Consider the following 24408-nt stretch of genomic DNA (forward strand, 5'->3'; position numbering starts at 1 on the left):
TTATCATTGATTTAAAGCCGGCCAGAAACACATTTGCCAGGCGACGTCGCCGTCACGCACGCTTTTAACGGCGAAACGGGACCCCGTTCCGTCGTAAAGATCGTGTAAACGGTCGGCCCTGGCCCCGGACACACGCCTCGATCACCTGTGCATTAATCATCGGGCGTCGATTAAAGTCGACCAGCGAGTAAATTGTAAGCAGAACGTCGGAACGGTTAGAACGCGAAAGAGAAAACCGATCGCGCGGTGTTGCGTGGGCAGATCCGAGTCAGAGACCAGGATTTGTGGTCGGGATGATTTTTCGGCCGGTATGGGACAATTGGGTTTCGAGAAACATAGTTAAACTTCGTCAAACTAGGCCAAACTCTTGGAAACTTGGAATTAAGTGAGATAAAATGCGGCGATGGTTCTATTTGTTCAGTCAGTGGACGAAAAATTGTGGCGAGTTCTTCGACAAATCTGTTCAAACCAGCAGAGACTTGAGCAAACCAATGGAAACATAAAACGTGGTCAAAGAGGATCAAACAGTATTTAAATCTCGTATTGGGGGTCTTAAACGAACTACTGTGATTAGAACTTGAAGAAACCTCGGTTAAACTTGATCAAACCCCCGAAAATGTTCCAAAAAGCTCGGGAAACGTTCCGCGGACGCTTGGGTAGACAGCTCAGAAATTAGTTTAGCCGATCAACAATAGGTTTTAATGGAGTTTAGTTGCTCTATTAGCTATTGAGCACGAAGTGGATATTCATGTATGTGGGATCATTGCTGCCACTAACCCGCCGAGAATTAGTAACCCTAAAGCGGGTTTACACGGTGCAATACCAGTCGTAATGCAGGCGCGATCACAATGCGGAAGGGATTACCAAAGTATAGCACCGCGCGGCTATAAACGAAAACGAGTATAGAACGAGTACGCGTATACACGCGGGCATATATTTAGTCTGGAAATTGGTTGTCGGCTGGAATAGAGTCAGAATTTAATCAACGCTAATACCCGGTGTCCAAGGATTTCAATTTCCAAAAAACCGCAAGAGAGAAGAGAGAGGGAAACGATGGTGGAGGACCAGCAACGAAATTTCGAGTTAATCGACGATTAACACGGGGCGGAGTCGAGGTGGGTGTTAGTTGGGTTCACTGAAAAATAGCGTTCGCGGGAGAGCATAGATAGGGAGAGGAACGACGTTTAATGGGGTTTCGATGGGGTCTCGTCCTCGATCTGTCAGCCGGCCAGACCATTTATCACTTCTCATTTTCCCTCGTTAACGTCGCCCGTGGCTACGTGGAAGTTGATTTACGAGTCGATATACGTCGCTCGGAACGCGGCGGCTGCAGTCGATACGCATCGGGTTTCCCGACACCGGAAACCGTTGCCACTTTTCAACCGGTCCAGAAAGCCGCCTGCGTCAACCGTTTCGACGATTCCATCCGTCATCGAACGCCTCAATCGATCCCACGCTTTCATCGAAAAACCGAAAACGACCGAACACCTCGAAAGAGACGCTCGCCAGATGGCGAATTTAAGTTCAAGCTGCTACGAAATTGGACACGTACAACAGTCTTTCTCTGATACGATTTTTTCGACCTCTCAGACACTTTTCCAGGTCAGCTTTTATCTCAGCTTATTGCAATTTTTTTTTTTCTCCACTGCGGTGTTTCTCGGCGAATGAGAATTTCTATTTTTAAATCATCATCTGGCAACCAAAATTCAGAGAATTCGGGATACCCACGTTCACAAGTGGGAATTTTTCTGGTATTTCACAAAGTTATAGCCAGAATTTTCTGGTTGAGAATTTTCAAGTGTAGATCAATCGAGATCAACGAAACTTTAGCCCGATTCCGAAAATAATCCAGGGGAATAGTAAAAGTATGCACTCTATCCGCAAGATTGGACGTCAATCCACTGTTGTTGCACTATATACAGGGTACGTCATCCTATCCTGAAAACAACATCCCGAACGACAAACTACAAATTGGTCTCTCGGACAGATCGAGGAGCCGGATTTTTTCGAAAGGATTTCTCTCTCTCTCTCTCTTTCTCTCTATTCTCTCTGGGAGAGATGCGATCGTACGCTTTGCGTACCGTTTTTATGTTCCCTCGACTCGTCTTCCATTTCCCACGGCGAAGAAGAGATCGCAGAAATTTTTACGACTGCTATCCCGGACGTCGGGTTTATCCGGCTCTTATCAAACCGGGCCGAACGATCCGCGCGTTACGCGGACTGATAAAACCCGGACTGGATTCGAATTTCGAAGCCTGCTTCGGGAGAATTTGGTTCCGGAAACGTTGGGTGGTCTCGGAGAAATTTCGAAAATGCGACGTTAGAACGACGAATAAGATTTATCGCTTCTTTCGAACTACCACAAGCTGTTGATTCGTGTTGGACAAATTTTAAAACAGGAAGAAATTCTTTAGCTTATCCTGTGTCTAAATAAAGCACGACCACCTAACAAAGAAACGTATCGGCCCGTACCGGAGTCAGAATTTTCAAAACAACGTCGAGCAGCAACTTTCCCGGTGGCAGCGTGAAATTGAATTTCAGACGACCAACTCTATTCACCGAGTCTCTTCCGATATTGCAATACTTCGTCTTTGAGAAAGCGTAGTTCGACAATTTATTCCATACACTAGCATTCTTGCGAGCCTGCGATAAGTGGAAACGGTGAATATTGAACAGCGCACCGTATAACCTGGCGCTGTTCCGTTATCGCCGGGTTCGAACTCGAGCTGACAAAGCGAATCGTAGCGAAATTTTATTGCACAGGTTCCGACCAATTTCCCGGCCCCGTTGTAAATTAACGAAATCATTAGTCCCGGGGTAACTGGAGCCTGAGGAACGTTGTTCGTCTTGAATGGTAGCGGGAGCGTCTCGCAAGATCGTTAACGCTTCGGACTAACGTCTCATCGGGTTTGTCTCGCGTTCGGTTAGTGTACCGGCGAACAAGAGCCTATCCGTGTAGGCTAATTATCACGACTTTGAAACGGAGAAGCTGGGAAAGGATTTCCAAGGGCCGTGGTGGTTCCGTCAGAGCCGAAGACGGAGGCCGCGGTGTGCGGTGGCTCTTCGGATTTAATCGAATCCCGGAAATTAGTCTCGAAGCGGCGGCGGTGGCTGCTGGGTAATCTAATCGCAGCATACGCGACCGAGATATCCAAGAATGGCTGGCGTCTGGACAGAAATCGTAGAGAGAGAGAGGACGATCGACGAGAACCGATGGATCGTACGGGACCGCTTCATTGACGAGATTAAACTTCTATTACCGACGAAGAATTAGTGCTAAACGCCTAGTGCCTGAGAGAGCACGGAGAGTGCGATAAGAATAAATAGTTGTCGAGGGTCTCCGTTTCCTCCTTTGAACAGGATAACACCCTCGCACAGGATTACACCCGAGATCGAAACTAGCGTGGTCTGCGTTCGCCGGAGAGAAAATCTCTGGATCCTCAACGATACCTGTTTATTGGCTCGGCTTATACCGAGGAGACTCTTTGGATCATGGCCCTGAGTCCTCGGGTCCCGAAGAGGTTCGGGATTCGGCTCCTCGACTCGTCCCTAGGTCCTTCAAGGATTCCTCGACCCAACACTTAGAGCCGTTTCGGAATCTAGGCCTTCACAAGACTCTCGAAATTAGGCTCCCCTGAAAGTCCAGAGCTCAGAATTCTTAGATTCTTCCGAGGTCCTTCACATTAGGACCCTTAAAGCACAAGCTTAACAGGTCTCTGGAACTTAGGCCCTCTTCAACTAGCAATCAACCTAGCGCATAAACACCTAGATCACCTGAAGCTTCAAACAGGTCCCTCTTTAGGCCTCGCTTAAACTAGAAGCGAACGTCAGTGCAGAATCTTGAGATTCCTCCAAGGTTCACCTGAAACACTTAGATCCCTGTATTGTATACTTCAGGTCTCTCTTAACCTAGAAACCAGCCTCAGTCCCCTGAACTCTTAATGTCTTCGAAGATTGTCAAGATATCTAAACTACTAAACGTCTTAAGATTGATTTCTCAGTTCTCTTAAGGATTCTCTAGCCTAACTGAGACTGTTAGGGCACAGCAAACCTCTTAGGTTTCCGACCATCTTCAAATTGGAAGCTGATACAGAATCCTCCAAGGACCCTTTGTACAAATTGAACACCTAAGCCTCTTCGCTTTCACCCATAGGCCTGAATTCTTAGCGTCCTCGATATCCCAGCAGCTAAATCGCTAGACCTCTGAACGTTCTTTGAAGCTGTCGAACCCAATTGGGCTGAGAACCAGTCTCAGCCTGGACTTGTTGCTTCCTTCAAAGCATCTACCTGTGTACCCCAAACTGCGGAACCCCTGCCGCAATCCTGAACCAATTCCGAAGTCGCTAGGACAAGAATCTTCGGTCCCAGAGGAAACAGTTTTCTAGGCCGCCGAAGACGGACTTCCGTCTTGCTGTTGTTGATTCGAATAGACTTAGCAAAGGAGGCGCACAGGCCGCTTCGAAGATGAAGATCGGTAACTCACCAGGACTGACACCGCGTACCGACGACAATCCCGATCGTGGGCAAACGAAACCGTTCTTCCTAGTAAAAAGAGGGTTAAGGAGGCGAGGGGGATGAACGATCTTGTAAAGAGATCCTTGGCCCGAGCCCGGCTCACACCCTTGTCTCGTTGTAGGGGCTGGACGAGGTGCTGGTGCCCTGGCGACGTTGCCGGTCATTGTCGCCGGGCACGTTGAACGCGACGTTCGGCACGGTGGCCGGGTCGATCGGCTGATAATGGGACTGGACCGGTTGCCCGCTCGGCTGCGATTGGTGAGAGTGGGAGGAAGACGAGGGTGGGCCCTCGCTTATCGAGGTCGTCGAGGCGAGAATACGGCGACCGCGTACCTGGTAACGTTGGGGGTAGCAGCGGCCGCAGCAGGCGTGCAGCAGGCCGCCCCTCGAGGCAGTGCTGTGCGCGGGAGAGGTCAGGGGCGACGGCGATCCCGGCCTCTTCGGGGCACCGTTGAACGGCACCTCCATCTCCACGAACTCGCGATCCTGAAACACACAAATCGCAACACGTCAGCGCCGAACTTTCTCGTTGACATCCTAGCTCTAGATAGACTTTCAGAAAGATTGGAACAGATATTAACACTAGATTTACCGGACCCGTCAAAATGACGGGTTCTAATATTTTTAATTTAATATTATCAAGATTCTAAGGATGCACACGTAAGAAATTATTTAGCAAACTTATTTCTTTGGGTACATATTATTTTAAAAATATTGCTGAAAATGTGGGTAACACGTTCTTGTTGTTTTTATGAAGTAATGCAAAATAGTCGCTTTTAGGGCTCCGTAAACCTAGTGTTAACAACATTCTCCTCACCGATTTAACTGATTTTATTAACCGCGTCATGGAGGGGTTGATCGCATCTTCCCCTTTCACGGCATTTATTTTCGAAAAAAGAACGCTCGAGATTTCATAGTAATTTTTCAACGCAAATTTCGTGACCCACAAATTATACCGATCGCGACTGCAGCCGCAAGTGCATAAAATCGGTGGGAAATTGTTCTCCGGCGGAACGAGAGTGTCCTGAACCGCGTCTGACAAGGCACGGTCTGGATCCGGTGCGGCGCAGCCTGCCGAACCGACAACTTTGATTAAAAGTAAAGATTCTTTAATTAAATTCAGGCTTGTTTATCGATCCAGCCGCCTCTCGCAGCCCCGTACGTTCACGGTAATTGAAGAATGGAAAGCGGTGGGAGACGGTTCAGAATTTTAGAACCAGGAATTTCGAGAGTTCCCATCGCCGACCGTCGCGTGGCGGCCTGGAAAGCGATTTTTTAGTACCCAACTATCCACTTCTCCAGCTTAACGCGTTCAGAAAGTTCTTCGTGCGAAGTTACCGCTCCGTGAACCTTCGACACCGAACATTTTAAATAGTTCTGCAATCCTGTGTCGTTCTCGACGCAAAATCGTAAAAATCCGAATTAGATCAAAGTTTTATTTGCTTAGAACAGATTCTAAAAAGAATAGGTTCAACTTGGAAGTTCCCATTTTTTGAAAGTTTAGGGAGAAGAAGAAATGTAAATTTCAGGCGCGACTACTCGCAGCGTCTATAGTTAGTCTGCCAGTAGAGGTCTGGCTAGGTGACGGGGCAATCTACTTCGTACTTGGCCGCATCGGGAACAGATTAAGCATGGATAAGGAGCGGTGAGTTCAGCTCGGTCTTGTTCGACCGTATTGTGGCCAAGACAGAGCCCGGCCAGGATCGAGTTCTCCTTGAAAAATGCGACAGACACTCGAATTTTATAGGCGATCGGACATTGGTCTTCGGAGCTCGCCTCTCGGAACACGAAGCACCGAACTTTCAACGTTACCGCTACAACTTGTGGATTTATCGCTTCCAACCCAGAATCGACGACGTCCGTTCAATTACCTCTTGCACCGGTCGGGCAAATCAATTTTTTAAATCGTTCTACCGATCTTGATAACCCGAATATTTCCTCCAGTAAAGATAAAACAAAAATGCCATTAATTTCGGTATTTTTCTGAATTCTAAAGTAGTAATAAACCCATAATTCGTCCCTGGAAACAAGGGAAACGTCACCAGCAGTCCACCGAATCCCCCGCGATTGTTGAAACGGATTAGAGACGATTTCAGCTGGAAATACAATGGCGGATGATCGAATAATGACGGGTAATAACCGATTGTCGCGATAAAGAAGCGAAATTTCAATAGGAAGCAATCGGTATAAACAGGATCGAGCGAATAGATCTATTACCAGCGGCCATTCCGCGTATCCCGCGAGCGTTCGAATGGAAAAGAGACGATTTCCAACTAGAAATATGACAGTTATCGTTGGTTATAAAAGGGGACGAGTTCGAAACGTTCCATGGGGCCACGGGAAATTGTTCTGGGAGCGAGAGCCGAGAGACGAATTCGCTTTCGAACGAGCGCGAATCGCGTCAGAGACCATTCCGGGACCAGTCCCGGTGTTAACCGAGGAAAGTTTCGACCGTCGGGATGCAATCCCCACCGATCCGGCGGAAACTTGTTTCTCATACGGAATTACGCGGCCGATGGGGAAAACGATGATGGTTTCGCATCGGGGGCCAGCCCTTCTTTCGGCCATCCCGCGTCATCCAGGATTTCGCCTATCGCGTCGCTCCGATCGTTACCGAACGATCGATACTCGAACGCAGTAATGTCGTTTTCAGAAACTTCTCTGTCGGTGGAAATTTCGAAATATTCAAAATTGTTTCATCCCCGTGATCACAGTGGGATCTTGCTAAAATACAATTTAAAGCCACGACAATATGCATCCTCGTGCAAATTAATTCACAATTTTTCTTTTTAGGGTCGCGAACTTTGCAGAGATTAAAAACCGCAAGGATGCGCGTTAATTAAAAGAGGCATGGTAATCCGGCAGATAATCCACGGGCAGCAAGAAAGCGAGAAGGTGCCGAGAGAGAGAGCCTGACAGGAATAAACAGAGAAAGTGACGAGACAAGATCGTTAACACTAATCCGGGGCGGAGTGGTTGACTAATCCGCGTCTCTGGCTGCACGCTGAGAGCCGGGTCGTCTCTCAAAGGCCAAAGACGAGATGAAATCTATCCTGTAAGTGCTGAGCGAGGGGTCTAGCCGTGGCTCGGAACACTTCGGAACCCTTTCCCAGCGGTTTTGCCACGAGAGACGCTTGCTCCGTTGCACGGAATCGAATCTGGAGCTCGGCTATAGATCGCTGGATCTACCCGGCATCCCTCTCGACACCCTCGTGCTCAAATTGCTAGTAGACTTTGAGCGTTTCAGCGTGCTGATCCACATTCTCGTGGTTCTCCTCGAGTCCCTTCCCGAATCGTCTGATTTTTCGTCCGAAAATTTCATTTGCCTCCGCCGCGATAAAAAAAAATATCAGCGAAATGTATCCAGGGTTTTTTTTTGTCATCTCTCTATTTCGCTTCCTCTCTTTATCTGTTTCACTCCGTTTCTAGCTCTCTGACGGTTCGTTCGTTCGTTCGTTCGTTTTTCCCCTGTTCTTTGTTTAAACCGGTCCGGGTCCCTTCGGGGAGCCCTGAAATATCGAAATCTCGGATCTCTGGCTCGACGATTGAATTCCAGGCATTGAGAGAGACACGCCGGAAACAGATGGCGTCCCGGTCCCCGCCTATCCCGGGACCCGGTGACCCGAGGAGATATTTAAATTTCATGAATCCGATATAATCCGGCACGCGACCCGGAAAATTCCGATTATTTTACATGGGCCCGCGACGGGGGTTGTTTATCCGGGAACGAAGAGCCGCGTTCGCAATCTTCCTGGATTCGCGACTTTCCTTTCCCGCGGCTGTAATTGCCAGAACCATACTTTCGGTATTGAACATAATTTCCCCGTTTCGTGTCCACTGTATTCGAGATTCGAGTCGAGAGAAGTGGATTTTTGGTTTCGTGAGAGAAACTTTGTTTCGCTGGAGATCAATATTTTTAAAAAATCCCACGTCTCCTTAAGCTCGCCTTTGTCGGGCCGGGGCGGAGGCCAGCCAAGCGTGGAAATAAAATGAGCGAGTAAAGAGGGGCTCGGTGTATCCGCCGACAAAGGACAGCCCTTCACCTGCCCCATTATTTTCCCTCTCGCGAGAATCCCGTTCGTACGTCCTCGATGGCACGCGTAATTGTAAAAATGGGCTCTGTTCGATCGACGGTACTTCAGAGTTCATCATGATTTTCAGGATTCCCCTCATCTTATCCCGAGTCATTCCCCTAACCATTCATCAGCTCCCTGAACCGCGAAACGAATTAATCAATGCTCCCTGCAACGATGTTTCGAGAACGGTCATTAAAAATGAAATTACAGGAGGAATTAAAAACGAGAACAGAGTAAAAGCGTGTTCGTCCGAGCGCACAAAAGACAGCAATTAGAAACAGCTTAAGGCCAGAGATGAGGGAAACAGATGGACGAACAGCGTGCAGGAAATATTGAGAATCGGGACGATAACAATTCGGAGGAAGATCCTTTGCCACGTGCGCGCAGCCGCGCTCCTCCCGAGCAACGCTATTAATTAGGCTCTCCCGTCAGGTTCTGCTGAAGTTCCAGGGGCGGCTCCGTCTTTCGTTGGCGTTTGGGTTCTTTTAACGAGTTTGCTTCCAGCAGGACCTCGGCTAGGCTGAGTTGTGCCAGCGAGGTGTACGCTCTCCAGGTCCGGGTGAAATCGAGCCTGGCAACGGGGAAAGATTGATCGACGAGAGAGCCTTTGTCCATTGATCAAAGTGGAGCGGCGATCCTCATCCCCAGGGGCCGCGACAAAGAACCGTCCAAGTTGCGCTTCGAAACAAAGTTCCCCGTGGACTCGCGAGCCCGCTATTCCCGTGGGCTGTCGTCGACGTTATCGACGACACCGCGACGTCCGCTCGCGACGATCAATAGACTCGATTCCGCGAGCTACGCGATCTATCCTGCCCCCTCTCGAAGCCAAACGCGAATTTTTTCGCACCTACTGCCCGGACCGCAAAGTAAAAATTGGCTGCGTCAACAAGCCTTTGTTTTAACATTTTTAAACGATCCAAATTTCATTCTGGAATTCTTTTCGACGTCTTCAACTCGCAGTTTTTATTTTGTCGAGCAGGGAGATTAGCGTGTAGCTGAAACAGCGACGTAGCCAGACGTGGTTCCGTGTAAAAAGAAATCACGGAGAACGGCTTCTATAAACAGACCGACGACCGTCTATTTTCGTACGGCGGATTGTAAAGGTGGTTATAAACGCACTGACCTCTCCAAGATAGTGACGCGTGACATGACACCGTTTCGGAGGGGCCACCAATTGCGCCTTCTATTTAGCGCAGCCATTGATCTAGCCGCAACCGTTTAAATATAAGTTCAACAAATTCCATCGCGCCGTTCGCCTCGTCGCGGAACCAGAAGTCGCTCCGAAATCATTCGCAATTATTTGTACCTCAAAAAGTGTGTAAGACACCGAAAAATTCTACGTTTTTTAATATTTTGTTTTGAGAAAAAAATGGAGAATAATGTCAAGACCGGAACTTCTCACGTGTTAATTAGCTTTGAAAAATGTTCGTAAAAACCTAGCAGATTTTCGGTAGAAGAGCGACGATGTATTACGTGGTGGCGAGTGGATTTTGGTCTACCTTGACGAGCTGCAACATTTTTCCTGCGAACGTCAGAGGGCTTCGTCTCGGCAATCTAAGGAAATAGGATGGGGGAGCATGTTCGGTTTAGGTGGCCGGGCGAGTATAAAATTGCGAGAAGCGTCCCGGGGTCAGGTCGGACGTAGCGAGTTATTTATGGGGCGCGGGGATGGCCCAGCTGGATTTACGAACTCTGATCGCTGCCACTATTAAGCGGGGAATGCATATCCATACTGGCCGAGGCTCGCGGTCGCTGCATTTCTAAAATGGTGTCGCCGTCGGACGCGTCCATCTTCGGCCGGTCCTTGTCGTGTATAACCGCTCTTCAGTCCGGCGAAATAAAAGCCAGACTGCGAATCCGTGCGGCCACGTGCTCGCACACGTTCACACAGACCGATCTCTGTCTCGAAAGTATTTTCCGGGAAAAATAGCGAGGTGTCTCGTTTATCAGCAAGCAATAATTACCATCTCGCAAGAAGCTCCACGAGACAATGCTACAGATTAATGTCCCAAATGAATTTTCCAGGCAAAACAGTTCGCAGAACGCTGTAATGGACCTCCGGTCGACAATTCCATAAATTCGGCCAGTCAATGAAGGAAACAGATAGTCGCGCGACTCGAGGATCGGAAGAAGGGCGTGCAGGAAGGGAGGTAGAAAATCCGGGCAGAGATTCTCGAAGCAGAAAAACTGGGAATAGGTGCAAGATAAATGGAGGCGGGCGCGCGACGCGAGAATTAAAACCGCCGAACCGTCGGCGTGGAAATTCACAGCCGGTGGGACGCGCGTGAAAACGGCGAGGAAAAATCCGCCTGTTTGAATATCCGCAGCGGCGCGCGGCGGCGACGACGCCGAAAAACGGGCGACACGGATGGCCTCTCGTGAATTTAATATCGTCCGGCTGGAAATAAACGTGCCGGAAAGGGGCGGCTCGCAAGAGAAAGACCCGGAACACTCGCGAGAAGAAGACGGAAACCTTCTTCTCGCTCCTAGGATCTGCCTGAAACTCCAACACGATCCAGCACCTCATTTGATCTCTGCGGTTACTGCAGCGTGCGAACGACTAATGAAATCCTGTCGAAACCTACGCGGTACGTTGACATCGATGTTTCTGTTGAAATAAAAATATTGGAGGAGGGTGTCTGATCATTAGACAGCACAGATCTTTATGCAAAGTCGGCCTACAGTGTCTAGAGTGTCTCTCCGGCGGGCAAAAGCCCGGGAACGGACACGCAAAGCGTTTCGAGAGAGCCGGTTGTCGCGAGAACACTTTCTTCCGCGACGCTTGCCTCTCCCCGGTTGCTGTGCCACGCGAATCGGAAAATCCGATGGGGCTGCTCGTCTATTCCGAGCTCTCTTTAACGCCGTTTCCCGGCTATAATTAGCCGGCGAGTATGACGTCTCGCCCCGACAACTTCGATTCCGATGAGATTCGATCGAGGCCGGCCACGACCCGGAAGAAATCAATACGGCCGACACGAAGATACCGATTGGCCGCGTCTGATGCTCGCGAGCTGCGCAACCAACGCGAGCCCGAGCCGAGCCGAGCCGAGATCGTTCCAGAATCCCTCCTTATCCACGAAAAACAACACCGACCCCAACTATCCCACCGGCGATAGAACACCGGCAATCCTCGGGGACCCATGATTCACTGTTGTTTCGAAGAAGAAACAACCTCTTTATACTTTGGAGATAATTATCCACCGTTTTTAGCCTTGGCTGGACTAATAATCTGCTCCACGGGGGAGCCATCCTTTTTCTCCGCGAGAGAGCGTCGCCTTAATTTTTTGGAGATAATTATCCACTGTTTTTAGCCTTGGACTGATCATTAGCTCCGCAGAAGGCCATCCTTTTTCTCCGCGAGAAAGCGTCACCTTACTTCTTTTGAAGACAATTATCCACTGTTTTTCTTGGTGGGTGGACCAACTCTTCTGTCGCGAGAAACAACACGGGCGATCGAACAACGAGAATCTTGAGGGATCCGTGATTGACTGCTGTCTAAACACTTGGGGCCGCTGGACCGAGTCCTCAGTATGAATTCGACGAGATTAGAACGTCCGTTGAGCGAGCCTCGAGACGAAAGTACTTGAATCGTCAAAGTGCATTCTGTTCCCGTGAAACCGTACTGTTCTCGTTCCGAGGATAAATAAATCGAGGATACGGATTTTTGTCCGCCTCGCATCCCATCAAATACTTTGTCTATCTGGGAAATGGATCCACGATCTACGCTCGGTTCTCTCTCGGTTTGGACAAGACTGTTTTCTCGCGAACAGTTGCGAAGACTGGCAACGTGAATTGATTCTTGCCGCACCGGAGCACTGTGTATCGACACACACTTTTCCTTTCCGTGATAAAATAAATCGTGCCGAGACGAGCAAGCTTGTTCGAGGTTTAGGTCAATAAATTGTAGCCACGTTGCGGATAACTCGAGTGCGAATAACTTTTGCCTGCTAGACAGTTCGTGTCGCGTAAAATGCTTTATCGCAGAGTCTGCAACGCTTTTCCTTTCCTCGATAGATCACGCCGAGTTATACGAGCTGAATTTTTTCGGATCGTTTTGGATCGATAAATTCGAGCAACGTTGTTGCAGACATACGGACACGGACCAAGAGGAAGTTTTGTCTGCGAGCCAGTTCTTATCGCAGGAAATACTTTGTCCGAGACGTAGAACTTCTGGCAAGACCGTGTTACGATTTTCTTGTTAGCGAAACGACGGCTGCCAACGTCAATTCGGGGATCAAAGTTAGTTTGATTTTCATTCGTGACGGTATATCGTTGCGAGAGCTACGTTTGTAAATAGAGCGCCGCGTATCACACTTTTCGTTGCCCTAATCAAATAAATCTGGCACGGACAAACAAGCTCGGTTTGGTCCGGTCCGAATAAATAAATCCGCAGCAACGTTGTAGACGGACAACCCGAGGAAACGTGTCCCGAAGAATCGGAAAGTGCGCGCCTGGCAGCAGCGAGCTGTGCGATAAGTGGATTCGGACAGCCAGACTCGGACGGGTGTTGTTGTTGGGAGACTCGAAGACCGTTTCCAAGATCACTCTATTCGACCGCAACCGTAATCGAGCCGGCGTTCGACGTCCGCGAGATTCGCCAAGTGGAAACGCGCGACACGCGCGTTATTGTGCAATGGCTGTTTTGGCACGGACGCGCGAAATTCCGCGACGAAGCTGACCGTCTCGAGAAACGAGAGGAAGAGTTATGGCCGGCGGGGCCCTGTCAACCGATAGAACCCGATTTTCGGTGAAAGGGAACGTCTGTCAAACCCGGTCACTCGAGATTGGGTCGAACGTTGGCCGGCCAAGCGCAAACTAAGAGAGACCTGGTCAGGAACATGCCAAGACAGATCGCAGAGGCTGCTAGAACGCGAAGGTTTGCGGGAACTATGACGAACATGATCTTCTATTTAGTGAAACACTGGTTGAAAAATTTCACAACCAGAATTGCAAAGGTTTGTGCGAACACTCGGGAGAAAAATCAGCTTTCTAAAACCCCCTTGATTCATAATCTGTATATTTCAGTAGAACGTGTGAGCAGTGATCAGACACTTCAGCCTCTTTGCAAAATCGATGCTGCCGGAAACGAAAAGCCGATCTACCCACGCGCAGGAAAAATTGCTGCGATTTCGTAGAATCGTAGGAACATTTGCATAAGTATCTCCCGATCGGAACAGGGTTTCGGTCTCTTATGGCTACGATCTCGTGACAGTGTCGCGTTCCGTCTAGGCAACGAGGGAATTCCGTGGGAATCGGTAGCGTATTACCAATTACCGAAGAACGAGGACGTTTGGGACTCGACGGGAGGCGAAAGCGTCGAAAGTTGGACTAGGAAAGCGTCCGGTTACCTTCGCGGAACGTTCGCGACGAAAAGTTCCGATTGTTCGGTCCCGAAAGGAGAAGAATGGCCCCGGGAGTGTCGGTGTCAGAGTCGCTGTTCCATCAGCCGGCACAGTTGTTCCATCGTAATTAAACTGTTCGGAGGGGAAACATCTGACGCGTGGCCGCCGGAGCCGCTCCGCCTCGATTTAATCATTCCTGACGTCAAACCGTGAGCCGGATCGTATCCCGTCAAGTTTCCAGCTTGATCAGGCATTCTTCCCGCCCCCCGGCCCCGCCCACCCGAACAGAAATGTGCTTCGAAGTTAGTTTAAATCGGCCGGGAAAGTTCCACTTGGAGGGTTCGTTGCCGGGATTCCCGCTGGGTTGCATTAATCAATCTTCCTCCGGGTGCAACGATTACCGCAAACAGTCCCAATCGGAAAAGGGAGCCGATGCTCGGCCCTCGAAACCGCCAGGAGAAAATCCGGCTGTCCGTTCCACGGGTCTCGAGTCAATTAAATTCCCTAGGATATAAATCTGAAGGTATTTGTTAAAAATCAGATCGATTAGAATTTTATTCAAGCGTATTTTCTGTCAGTCTTCGCTAACGAGTGGTTTAACCAACGTTTGGCGGGGTGACGAGAGTCGGCACCCTTGAAAAGGCTGATACACGGTCGAAACCGTGACCTCTGGTCTATAATTATCGATCGTGGGCGCGATGTATCCCGCGATTAGGCGTCCGCTTGCAATAAAAAGCGGTCGGAAGAAACGATTTGCAAAGCGAGAACTCGAAAAACGAGATTATTTCTGGAACGATCTGATATTTAACACGTCGACGGCCGTTTCGCTCGCGTTCGCGTGACGGAATTATTTGTCTAGACTTAAAAATGAATTTTCGCGTGCTGGAACGCGTGTGGCGAATTCCCTTAGAACTTGCGAAACACGGGGACCAATTAACGTCGCAAAGCCTTGCTTCTCGGTGGTCGTTTTATTCAATAAACCGGCTCGACCTTATCTAATCTTCGCGCTTGCGAAAATCATGAAAGAAATTGTTTTTCCTTTTCAAAAGGAACTGTGCGAATATCCGCAGTCGAGTAATACACGTAGCGACGCTAATGAATAAGCGGAAAGACAGATGGGAACGCGAGAACAATGGCGAGAATAAATGTTGTGATAAAAAGGAAGCTGCGAAGGAATAAAACAATCGGGAGGACGTTATGAGAATACTGGAGAACGGCCAAAATAAACGGCGCGATCAAAGAGAAGCTACAAAAGAAAGAGCGAAGGGAATAAAAGAGAGTGAAGGACAAGGGAGAATGACTGAAACAAACGTGGCGATCAAAGAGAAACTACGGAAGAATAGAAAACCAGCGCGAGAGGCTGAAGACCAAGAGGAAAACGAATAATAATCGGTGAAGCGACGCGTACGAAACGCAGATGTTACGGCGCGTATAAATTCGCAATCGGGTTCGCGTTTCTGCAGACAGCGTCGGGAGAAGGTTCGGACGTCCGCAGGAAGCAGGGGGTGGGGTGGGAGTGGAGGGGCGAAGACGGTGACACGCGAACGTGCTCAAAAAGCATCAGAAAAGGCGGCAGGAAGTGGAACGAGGCGGCCCGGGGCGGTGTACGGGATTTTTCTTGACGACTCGACAAAGCCAGCCGGAATCGCATTCGTTTCTGGGTTAAGTACACCTGCCACGCCGGGGAAACTGCGGACAGAAGGGCGAGACCGGCCTCAAACAAGCCGCCGACTGTTCAAAAGGGACGAACGTGATTGGAAGCTGATAAGGGAGGAGACCAGATGTCCGGGGAGGCCACCCCCATCCCCGCCCCTCACGGCAAACGAAAACAACGTTGGAATTCCGTGGAAGCCTTTCTCAGGCCTGACGGGAATAACTGATGGGGCTGGAATTAATATCCTTTGTAGGGACATCTTGTTTCCGGACGGTCCAGATTCCACTGGCGCAATAGTGTCCGGCCTGGTCTTCTCGCGAAAAAATTTTCCGCCTGGCAATTCGAATTCGAGGGCGGTTCAAAACTCAAATAAATTCAATTCACACCAAAGACCTTGGAAACATCCTATTTTGAACGGTCTAAAAGGATTAAACAGAGAGAGAGAGAGAGAGGAATTTCTGGCTTTTCAACCTTGCAATGAAAATGTTTAATCTGCATAAAGATCCGCAGTCTACCCATCGACAAGCGTGTATTGTACAGTTCGAACGAATTGTGGGGACTCGACTGCGGCAGAATGTTCCAATCAATTGGTGTGTCCCCAGGTTCTCTTTGGTTTCGTGAACATGAAATATTGCGCAGACCCAAACAAGGACGAGGATCAGCTGTAGCAAAATTTCCCAATCGATTGGCGGGTGTGCGCGGTGCAGCGAATTCAAAAGGAAAAGCGTGTCCGGAACGAGCGCGAGGAGCCGAGCGTCCCCGTTTCGCCGGCTCGGCGACGAAATCCTCCTTTGTGGACGAAGAGGCGCGCACGGTTCATTAAGCCCCGCGCGAGCCTCGTTTAATTTCGCGGCGTCACTCCGGGAAACGTCATGTTATCTGAGCCCGGTTCATTCTCGGGCGAGAAGCAACGTCGCCGCTTAAAATCCAGGGAGCCCGCCGGTTCTCGCCGCGCGGGTTGCGGCGTAATTTGAATAAACCCCCTCTGTTCGCGTCTAATTTTAGCAACCCTCTCTCTCTCTCTCTCTCTCCCTCCCTCCCTCCCTCTTTCTCTTTCTCTCGTGCGCCACCCACCGAGACCAGCGCAACTACACGAAGAGAATGAACCCCTTGTGCGACGCTCTACTCTGTCACAGGTACACCTCCACAGGTGCACACAGCGACAAAAATCCGTGCGCAGATGATTCTTCCGCGACTCATTTCGGTGGCGAAATAAAAATTGAAAATCGAACACTAACCACGAAATAACGCCGTATCACCGGTTAACGTAATTTAATTTGAGTGGTTCCTTTCGAATTCTCCGTCAGATTCTCGATCAGAACGGTGTCGAAACGATCGGCCAGATGAATTGCAATATTCCTGGTGCAGGACCGTGCCGAAACGTTGACGTCTCGCCAAACGATCTTCACTGTTAAGTCCACCGTTTTAAACCGTAGCAAAGCCGAAACTCGGTTGTCGAAAGCTCTGATAAATAGGTCAGCCTCGCGTTCCGTGAATTGAAGCCCGCGCGTCTCGGTGGCCACTCGAGCCTGAATTTCCACGGAAATCGTGTTAATTGCAAGTTCTCGGTCAAGGATGCATCGATTAAACGACCGGGGGCTATCCGTTCCGCGGAGTGCACTGCGCCTTTCGGGAAAGTCAGATCGCGTACGATCTATCCTCCGGGCGTATCGTTGAAATTCAACGCGTTCCTCGATCTATTCGGATCCACCGAAAACATGACGCTCCGCGTCTCTTCGACTTTCCGAGCTCGAACGGGGGAAAATGTATTAAAATCGCGCGTCACCGTCCTGTTAACATTCAGTTTGCGCGCCGCTAAAAGATCTTCCGGGAAATTATTAAATAGAACTTTTGTAGAACGATATTGTTATTCTTTCAGATGAATTTAGAAGATGAATTTAAGAAGAAAAGAGAGTTTCACTCACCGTGGTCTTCTCTAAACAACGAAGCAGATGGTGATGCTGCAATTCGAAAATGTCCTCCTCCTTGTAACTGTCGTCCTGCGTGAGGCCGCTCTCCTGCGCGGCCAGACGGGCTTCGGCCGCCTTCTTTTTGCTCACGAAGGCCGCTCCGCTCGACGCTTTCGCGATCCTGATGCGCGCTAATCTGGCTTTCTGCAAGGAACAACACAAAAATCACAATTATTAAACAACCAAAGAGAAGAGACGGAACGCATGAAAGTCAACGCTAGACGGGGGAAAGAGGACCTCGCATTTTTGCTGTCAGATTAGTCAAAAAAATTGCGTGTGTTTCAAATACCACGTGCCACTGTATACTTTGCTGAAACGTGTCAAATCTCGCGGAATTCCATCACCTTCCTGAAAACTCGCTAGAAAACGGTGCGAGGCGCTGGCAGGTGCAGCGAGAACTATTTTTAAAGCGACCGTGTCTCGAACAAACGAGATACGTAAATGTCTCCGGAGAAGAAGAACGCCCAACGGTGTAGAAAAGTTCGTGAAAACTGAATTCGGCTGTTGGAAGCGAACCAGGTGCGAGGGAACGCGGGAAGCGGAAAGAAAGTTAACGCTCGAACGAGAACCCGGAGAGACCCCTGGACAGGCGGAGAGAGGGGGCGAGAGAGAGAGAGAGAAAAGGAGGCCGAGTCAAAGCGACGCGAGAGAGGAGACCGCGTGTCTTTCCAGGCTTGGCGAAATTGTCTCGCGACGGTAACAATGGGGAGGAACGCGCGAGAACCGCGCGTCGGGGAGCGACGAAAATCGCAGGGCTGGCGACGAAGACGACGACGACGCTGGAAACGCATCAGCCGCCGCTCTGCCCGGGAACGAGAATTCGAGCGGAACAAGTCATTAGACTAACAACGACGCATTGTCCGCTTGTTTCTCTCCTTTTTCCCTCTCCGAGGCGGCTCATCGGGGCTGCCTACCCCACGGTCAATTAAGCTTTTAGCGGCGATTTTCCGCGGGAAATTACCGCGCGCCCATTCAGAAGCCGCGAACACGCGACGCCGCTCCGATTCCACGCTCGGAACGCGTCCAGGCTCGTTTCCGGAACGATTATGCTCGAACCGTCGGCTTTTCGACTTCTTCCTCGCCTCCGACGTTTCAACATCGTCGGAACAGCTGGGAACCGCAACGGCCCCTTTGCCAGGTCGATACTGAAAGCTAACGATAGTTAGCGTTGCGACCAACGCCTCTAAACAGCGCCCAATTCGTAATATTGAGGTCAGCTATACGTTGGCGTGAACGGTATCGTCATTGTCGTCACCGTCATTGCTATTACGCCGGCTTAAATATCAACGAATCTCTCGCGCTCTCCGATTTCGTTTCACCAATTTGCAACAGGTCAGGTATCGCCAACTTTCAACCGAAAATCCAGCGATACTCTAACCAAGAATGGGAAACGATACGTTTCTGAACTCGGAAACAGTGAACAACGGGGTTTCCCATCGAGATAATATCCTCGAGCGTCGACGAGTTCAATTTTCGTCGAAGTATCGCGGCTCTTAGCTCGATTTAAAGCAGCTTTGCATCCGCGATGCGAGCCTCGAAGACCCGCGCCGATTGCGGGTAACAGTCGCACCAGCAGGAATAAATTTGTCAACGAAAGCACCGCCCGAGCTCCCTAGGAGCTGCGGCAAGAATTCCCCCGTTTGTCAGTAGACGATTCCGCGGCGTTCGTAACGAGATATGATGATAATTCGGTGTGGCTGAGGACGAAGAGAAACTTTTCTCTCCCGGCTCGTCCGCATCCGGAAGGAAGCCTTTCTTCCTTTGCCTGGGCCTCGCGGGACTCGCGAAGATTCCATTGCGTAATTGTGAAATAACGCGAGATAAAGCTGTTCGTTAGGAGAACTTTACACACCACGACGCCGCCCGTGAGATTCCCTTGCGACAATTCTCTCTGGACGATTTCCCTCCTCTAAGAAAAATCTGCGGTACGTGCTTGACTTACTTTTTCGGCCCCATCTTTTTTGTTACTTATTTTATCTACGTAGTGTCCTTTGAGGCTGAGCTCCTCTTTCTATTTAGAGGAAGGCATTTGTACTGAGACGCGAGGACGTTAAATTATGTAGTTGGACTGACTAGTTTTCTGATCTGCAGCTTCAGAATCGGGGTACATTCGACGGTATCTGAAAACTCTCTGCGTTCAGTCCTAAGGGAATATTAAAACAGCCCTTCTTTGGATCTACTCCTGCAAACCATTGCAATTCTCAGAACCCTGAGGATTGTGGGGCCCTTAATGCCCTAGAATTACTCATTTCCCATTCATCCTAGTAATTCAGGATTCCTGGTCCTTAGCATTCTAAAGGCCCTTATTAGGAATAGTGCTTCCTCTTTGCATTTCCTGGGAAACCTTGGGAATATTGGCCCTTTGCATTCTCTTGGAAAGACCTTGGGAATATATCCGTTTGAATTTGACACCCTGGAATCGTCTCCATCATTCAATAGTAATCCCGAAAAAACGGAATCGGCAAAGCCAGGATCGAACCCTGGTCGTTCCGGGTGGGAAGCCGAGTACTCTACTATCTGCTCCGTCGAGGTCTCTCCGCTACGTACACTTGGTGCCACGTATTTCTCTCGGCGAGGGTTCGGGCTAAAAGTATTTTAAGTAGAACAGCTTCTGCTTTAAAGGACAGACACATCCTGGGAAGCGTTTCTTCGTGAATTCTCCTTATCCCGGTAATGTCGCTCTGCGAGAAACTCGGTTCCACGAGCAGGGCGTGTATTCCTTGCCGGACAGCCGGGCGATATTTCGCGTCAATGTAATTTACGGGCGCGGCGGCGTTGTAACATTTATCTCGCGGCGAACACCCGCATCTCGGCGCGGCATTGTACGGGGCTTGTTGCACGGAACACATAAAGAACGCGAGTTGAACGACGTCGTAGCGACGGTGCAACGCGAGGAGACTACCCGGCGCGGCGGATCCATCATTAACGCGTTATTTCCCTTTAACGTGCTATGCACACGACTTCCGCGAGCCTAGCAAAGCCCGTAGGGATTCGCGCGACCATCGCTAGCCTACTCTGACGGACCGTGTCGAACGAAACGATCGGACGTCACGGAAACCACCCCTCGACCGTGCGACCGTTTCCTCCATCACGCTCGCGCCGATTTTCGCAGGCGATAATCCTCGGTTGACGAAATTAACTCGTGCTTTTTCTCGCCCCTCTTTTACAAATCGATAATAAAACTGTACACGTCCCGTATCCAGCCCGATACCAATCTGAATCGTCCCGTCGGCGAGTTGTGATAACAGCCGGTGCCGGGTTTGCCCATATTCCGGGCTTATCGGGACTCGTGGATCTCGTTGTAAAATTTCCTTGAGCAAAGTGCGAAACTACCCCCGCTTGAATTTTCGAGCATGGCAAAGATTCTCAGCAACGTCCTACTTCACGCCATCCGCAGAATCGAGCACAGCAATGTACAGGAATTTGTTTTCACGGTGCCGGCGGTTTCTCTGTCGATCGATGCACGCTTGTTTAGAGTCGAGAGGAGAGAAACGTTTTAAAAACAATAAATTCCATTCATCCTTCGGCGAAAAACAAACAGATTCCTCGGAGCGGGTTCTCGCGTGCGCAAAATGAACTTCGGAAGTGCAAAGGGGAATGCGGCGGTCGATCGAGATCCGTAGCCGCGAGGCGGGTGCATATAGTTTCTCGAAGGCGCGACTGTGTTTGCGAAACGGAGCGAGGCACTGGTTGCAGCGAGGTCGACGGCGATGCAGTTCGCGAGCCGTCGCGGAAAGTGCAGGCGGCGGTGGTCGAAACTGCATCCGAGGACAGCTTCCTGACATTTCGCAGCCCGCGGTCGGCCCGCGTAAACATCCGCGGGCATAGCCTCGCGCCGCGTGACACCTCGCTGACGCGTGGGCGTGCGTGCGTGCGTGCGTGCTCTCGGCCGAGGCAGCGCGGAACCTCGCGAAAATATACGATTCGCGCGCCCGGATATAAATATGGTAAACACCGAGGAGGCGGCTTCCTAGCACCGATGCATTCGCCGCTCTATAATTAGAGGCCGGCGAGCCGCGAAAGCCGATCCACCGTAATTCAACCATCGGCCGACGCACTGTTTGCCGCCGGAAAGAGGAAACGCGCGCGAATGTTTGCGAATCGCGAGTCGAATCGACCACCGCGCTGTCGACGCGAATATCGGACGCGAAACAGAGCCTCGTTTCCGCGAGGCTCTTGACGATTTGCGTATTGACAGACAATTCTTTTTTTTTTTTTTGGAATATATTTTATTTTCTTTTTTGTAGACACACGACGAATTCGTTTGCTATCACCGCGAAACCAGGACGCTGTCACAGCTAGGACATCAAATGCCGCAACCACGTGACAACGAAGGTCCGGCGAGGAGCAAAACACGAACCGCTTGGCTCGGTTACAACAGTTATCGTACGGACAAACAGAAGTCGAAGACAAGAGCGATCTCGAGACAAAAAAGGAAAACTGCATCGGAACGGTTGGCGCAGAGTGATCTATTAAAAGAGGACCACGCCGGATACACCGACGAAAGATGGATTGTTTCCAGAAGATAAGCAAAAACCGCGTGGGTTCCGTTCCAAGGGCATTGTTTCCAGATCCTCGCGGCTTTTGTAACCGAATCGCGATCCTCCTTCTAAATGCTTTTTGTTTCAGATGTAATGGCTGGACTGCGGATTTCATGCGCGAACGAAACTGCGACTGAATTGGAAGAGTTAGAAACGGATATTTATTTGAGGTGCGTTGCCTTTTCTTTCGGATTTTTCAAGGAGTCAGAGATGATTCGGAAAAGTCGCTGAACAGATTTCCATTTTGCCAGTTTGCGTGCCAACGGGAGGGGTTTCCGAGCGACCCGCTCGACATTGCGGACAGATCAAAAGGGAAACAGCGATGGATTATTTTTTTTAATGGCGGGTACACTATGATCCGTTGTTAGAAAGGAGCGCGGTGCGGTTCGCGGAGCATTTGCCGGACGAAAAGCTGCTCGTTCCAGGGAGAACGAGGGCAGCGACGATGGCAGAGGGATGACTGAGCGCATCGGTCATTCGGTGGACGAAGGGAACCGGAAACGAGCAACGACGCGGAAGGTCCCGTGTCATCGGTCACCGGATGATCGATCGCGGAGGGCTGCCCTTGCGACTCGCGCAAACCGGAAACGGGAAACTGAAATTTCCTGGCGACCGGCCAGCGATCTTTCGCGAGCCCCGGCAGAAAAAAACCTGCTAACAGGTTGTGGGGGGATTAATGGGCTCGCGGAAAGAAATTGATTACTTTTGTACCGGTTCCCTCGGGAACAGGATCTTCGCGATCCCGAAGCAACATCCCTGAACTCGCAAAATTCGACCAAGTTGCAGACGTCTGCAGTTTGAGGAGAACATGTTGTGGCAATTTCTCGGAGAACAGAGTTTCGAGAATGTACTCCTTGAATTTTGAAAATTGACGATGATCTGGCTATCTGAAGTTTGGAAAGGGAAATCGAATTATAAAGTTGAGCAGGATTAAGGTGGTGCACTCTACGAGTTCTGAAAGAGTTAGCAACTCCGATAGCCATGGCAGACGTTAATTATTTTATATTCTTTCCATGAACACGTCGGATGCACGTTAGAGAGTCTTGCTATATATTTCGCAATATATTCGGGCGGATTATGTTTCGGAAACTAGGGAGTTTCCATCGGACTAATTAGTATTATAGAATTAAGGCCGGTCCTCGCAGCGCGTCGATGGTTAATTAATTTGATACGAGACAACAGGTAGTAGCTGTCGTCCAGCAAGCCGGATAAAAACCGGTACTCATAACCGAATTAATTAGCGGCGATGTCGATTAATTCCCTGCGCGAATCCTACTCGGATCCTTCCGCGTATCTGCCAACGATGCGTATCGGGGAACATTATAGGCGCATGATCTCCGAAACCCTGCCAGCTTTCGGAACCTTTTCGAATATAATACAACTTGTTACGGGGCTCGCGGTGACTTCGGCACGTCTCCAATCTTTTTCCATTCGAATGGAAATGGCGGAAGCAATTTGTCTTCGTCCAACCACAGGCTTCTCTATATTTCTGCAATACTTTTGAATATTACTTTTGGATCGTTAAGTGTACTCTTTCGTATATGTTTCGGCGATGTTCAGAAATTTTTATTTCCAGGACAGATCGAAATTGAATTCGCTACAAGTTCGCACAGTCCACTGGCTGGTTTTCTGCACATTTGCGGTAACAAACATAGAAGACGGCGTTGAGAATAACAAAGTACGCACGGCCTATCGACCAGCATGCTACCAGCAACAAGAGGAACCGCTCGATCGAACGATAGCATGGAACCGCTCGATCGAACGATAGCATGGAACCGCATGCAAAGAAACCACTCGGACCTAACTCTTCCAGACACTTGCACCCCCCTTATCTCCATAAACTCTGCACTTCCGTCTCCTCGAGCGTGGTTTCCCCGGCTCGGATCCAAGACCGAGATTCCTGGCAGGGGTTCCGTGTGTCCCTCTCTCTCTCTCTCGCCCCTTCACCGTCCCTTTTTACCCTTGCGCGCGACGGGTAGAAAATCGGAGAAATGCCATCGGTGCAGGGACACACGGGCTCGGTGTCGGAAGTATCGCGTGGCTCTCGACGATTAATCCAATGAAGATGAGGAAACGCGGATGCCGCGGGACCGATAACAGAGAGGAAATAGAAAGGGAGCGAAGGGCGGGGAGGAAAGGGCGCGCGCACGGAATCCAACGAGTTTTCGGGTTAGCCGACGACGACGACTAAGTTAATTAAGCGAATGTCGACAAATAACGCGCGCGGGTCACGGACGGCTGAATGGGGCGCGGCCTTTCCCGTTCCCCGAGAAAGGGCCTCCGGGATGGAGTGCGAAAGACCTACTTTTC

The 24408-nt window shown here is 50.0% G+C and overlaps 1 protein-coding gene across 10 annotated transcripts in view; it reads right to left on the minus strand.

Moving 5' to 3' along the window:
* Positions 1 to 24408, minus strand: part of Shal (potassium voltage-gated channel protein Shal) — a 139134-nt gene that overhangs the window by 46296 nt on the left and 68430 nt on the right. For all 10 annotated transcript variants that reach the window (XM_076802638.1, XM_076802639.1, XM_076802629.1 and 7 more), the window contains exons 3-4: positions 17513 to 17701; positions 4849 to 5001 (exon numbers count right to left, since the gene is read on the minus strand). In XM_076802638.1, coding sequence (XP_076658753.1) covers positions 4849 to 5001; positions 17513 to 17701 — 342 coding nt within the window. The remainder of the gene's footprint in view (positions 1 to 4848; positions 5002 to 17512; positions 17702 to 24408) is intronic.

Source organism: Halictus rubicundus, chromosome 17 (assembly GCF_050948215.1).
Source record: "Halictus rubicundus isolate RS-2024b chromosome 17, iyHalRubi1_principal, whole genome shotgun sequence".
NCBI classification, from domain to species: Eukaryota; Metazoa; Arthropoda; class Insecta; order Hymenoptera; family Halictidae; genus Halictus; species Halictus rubicundus.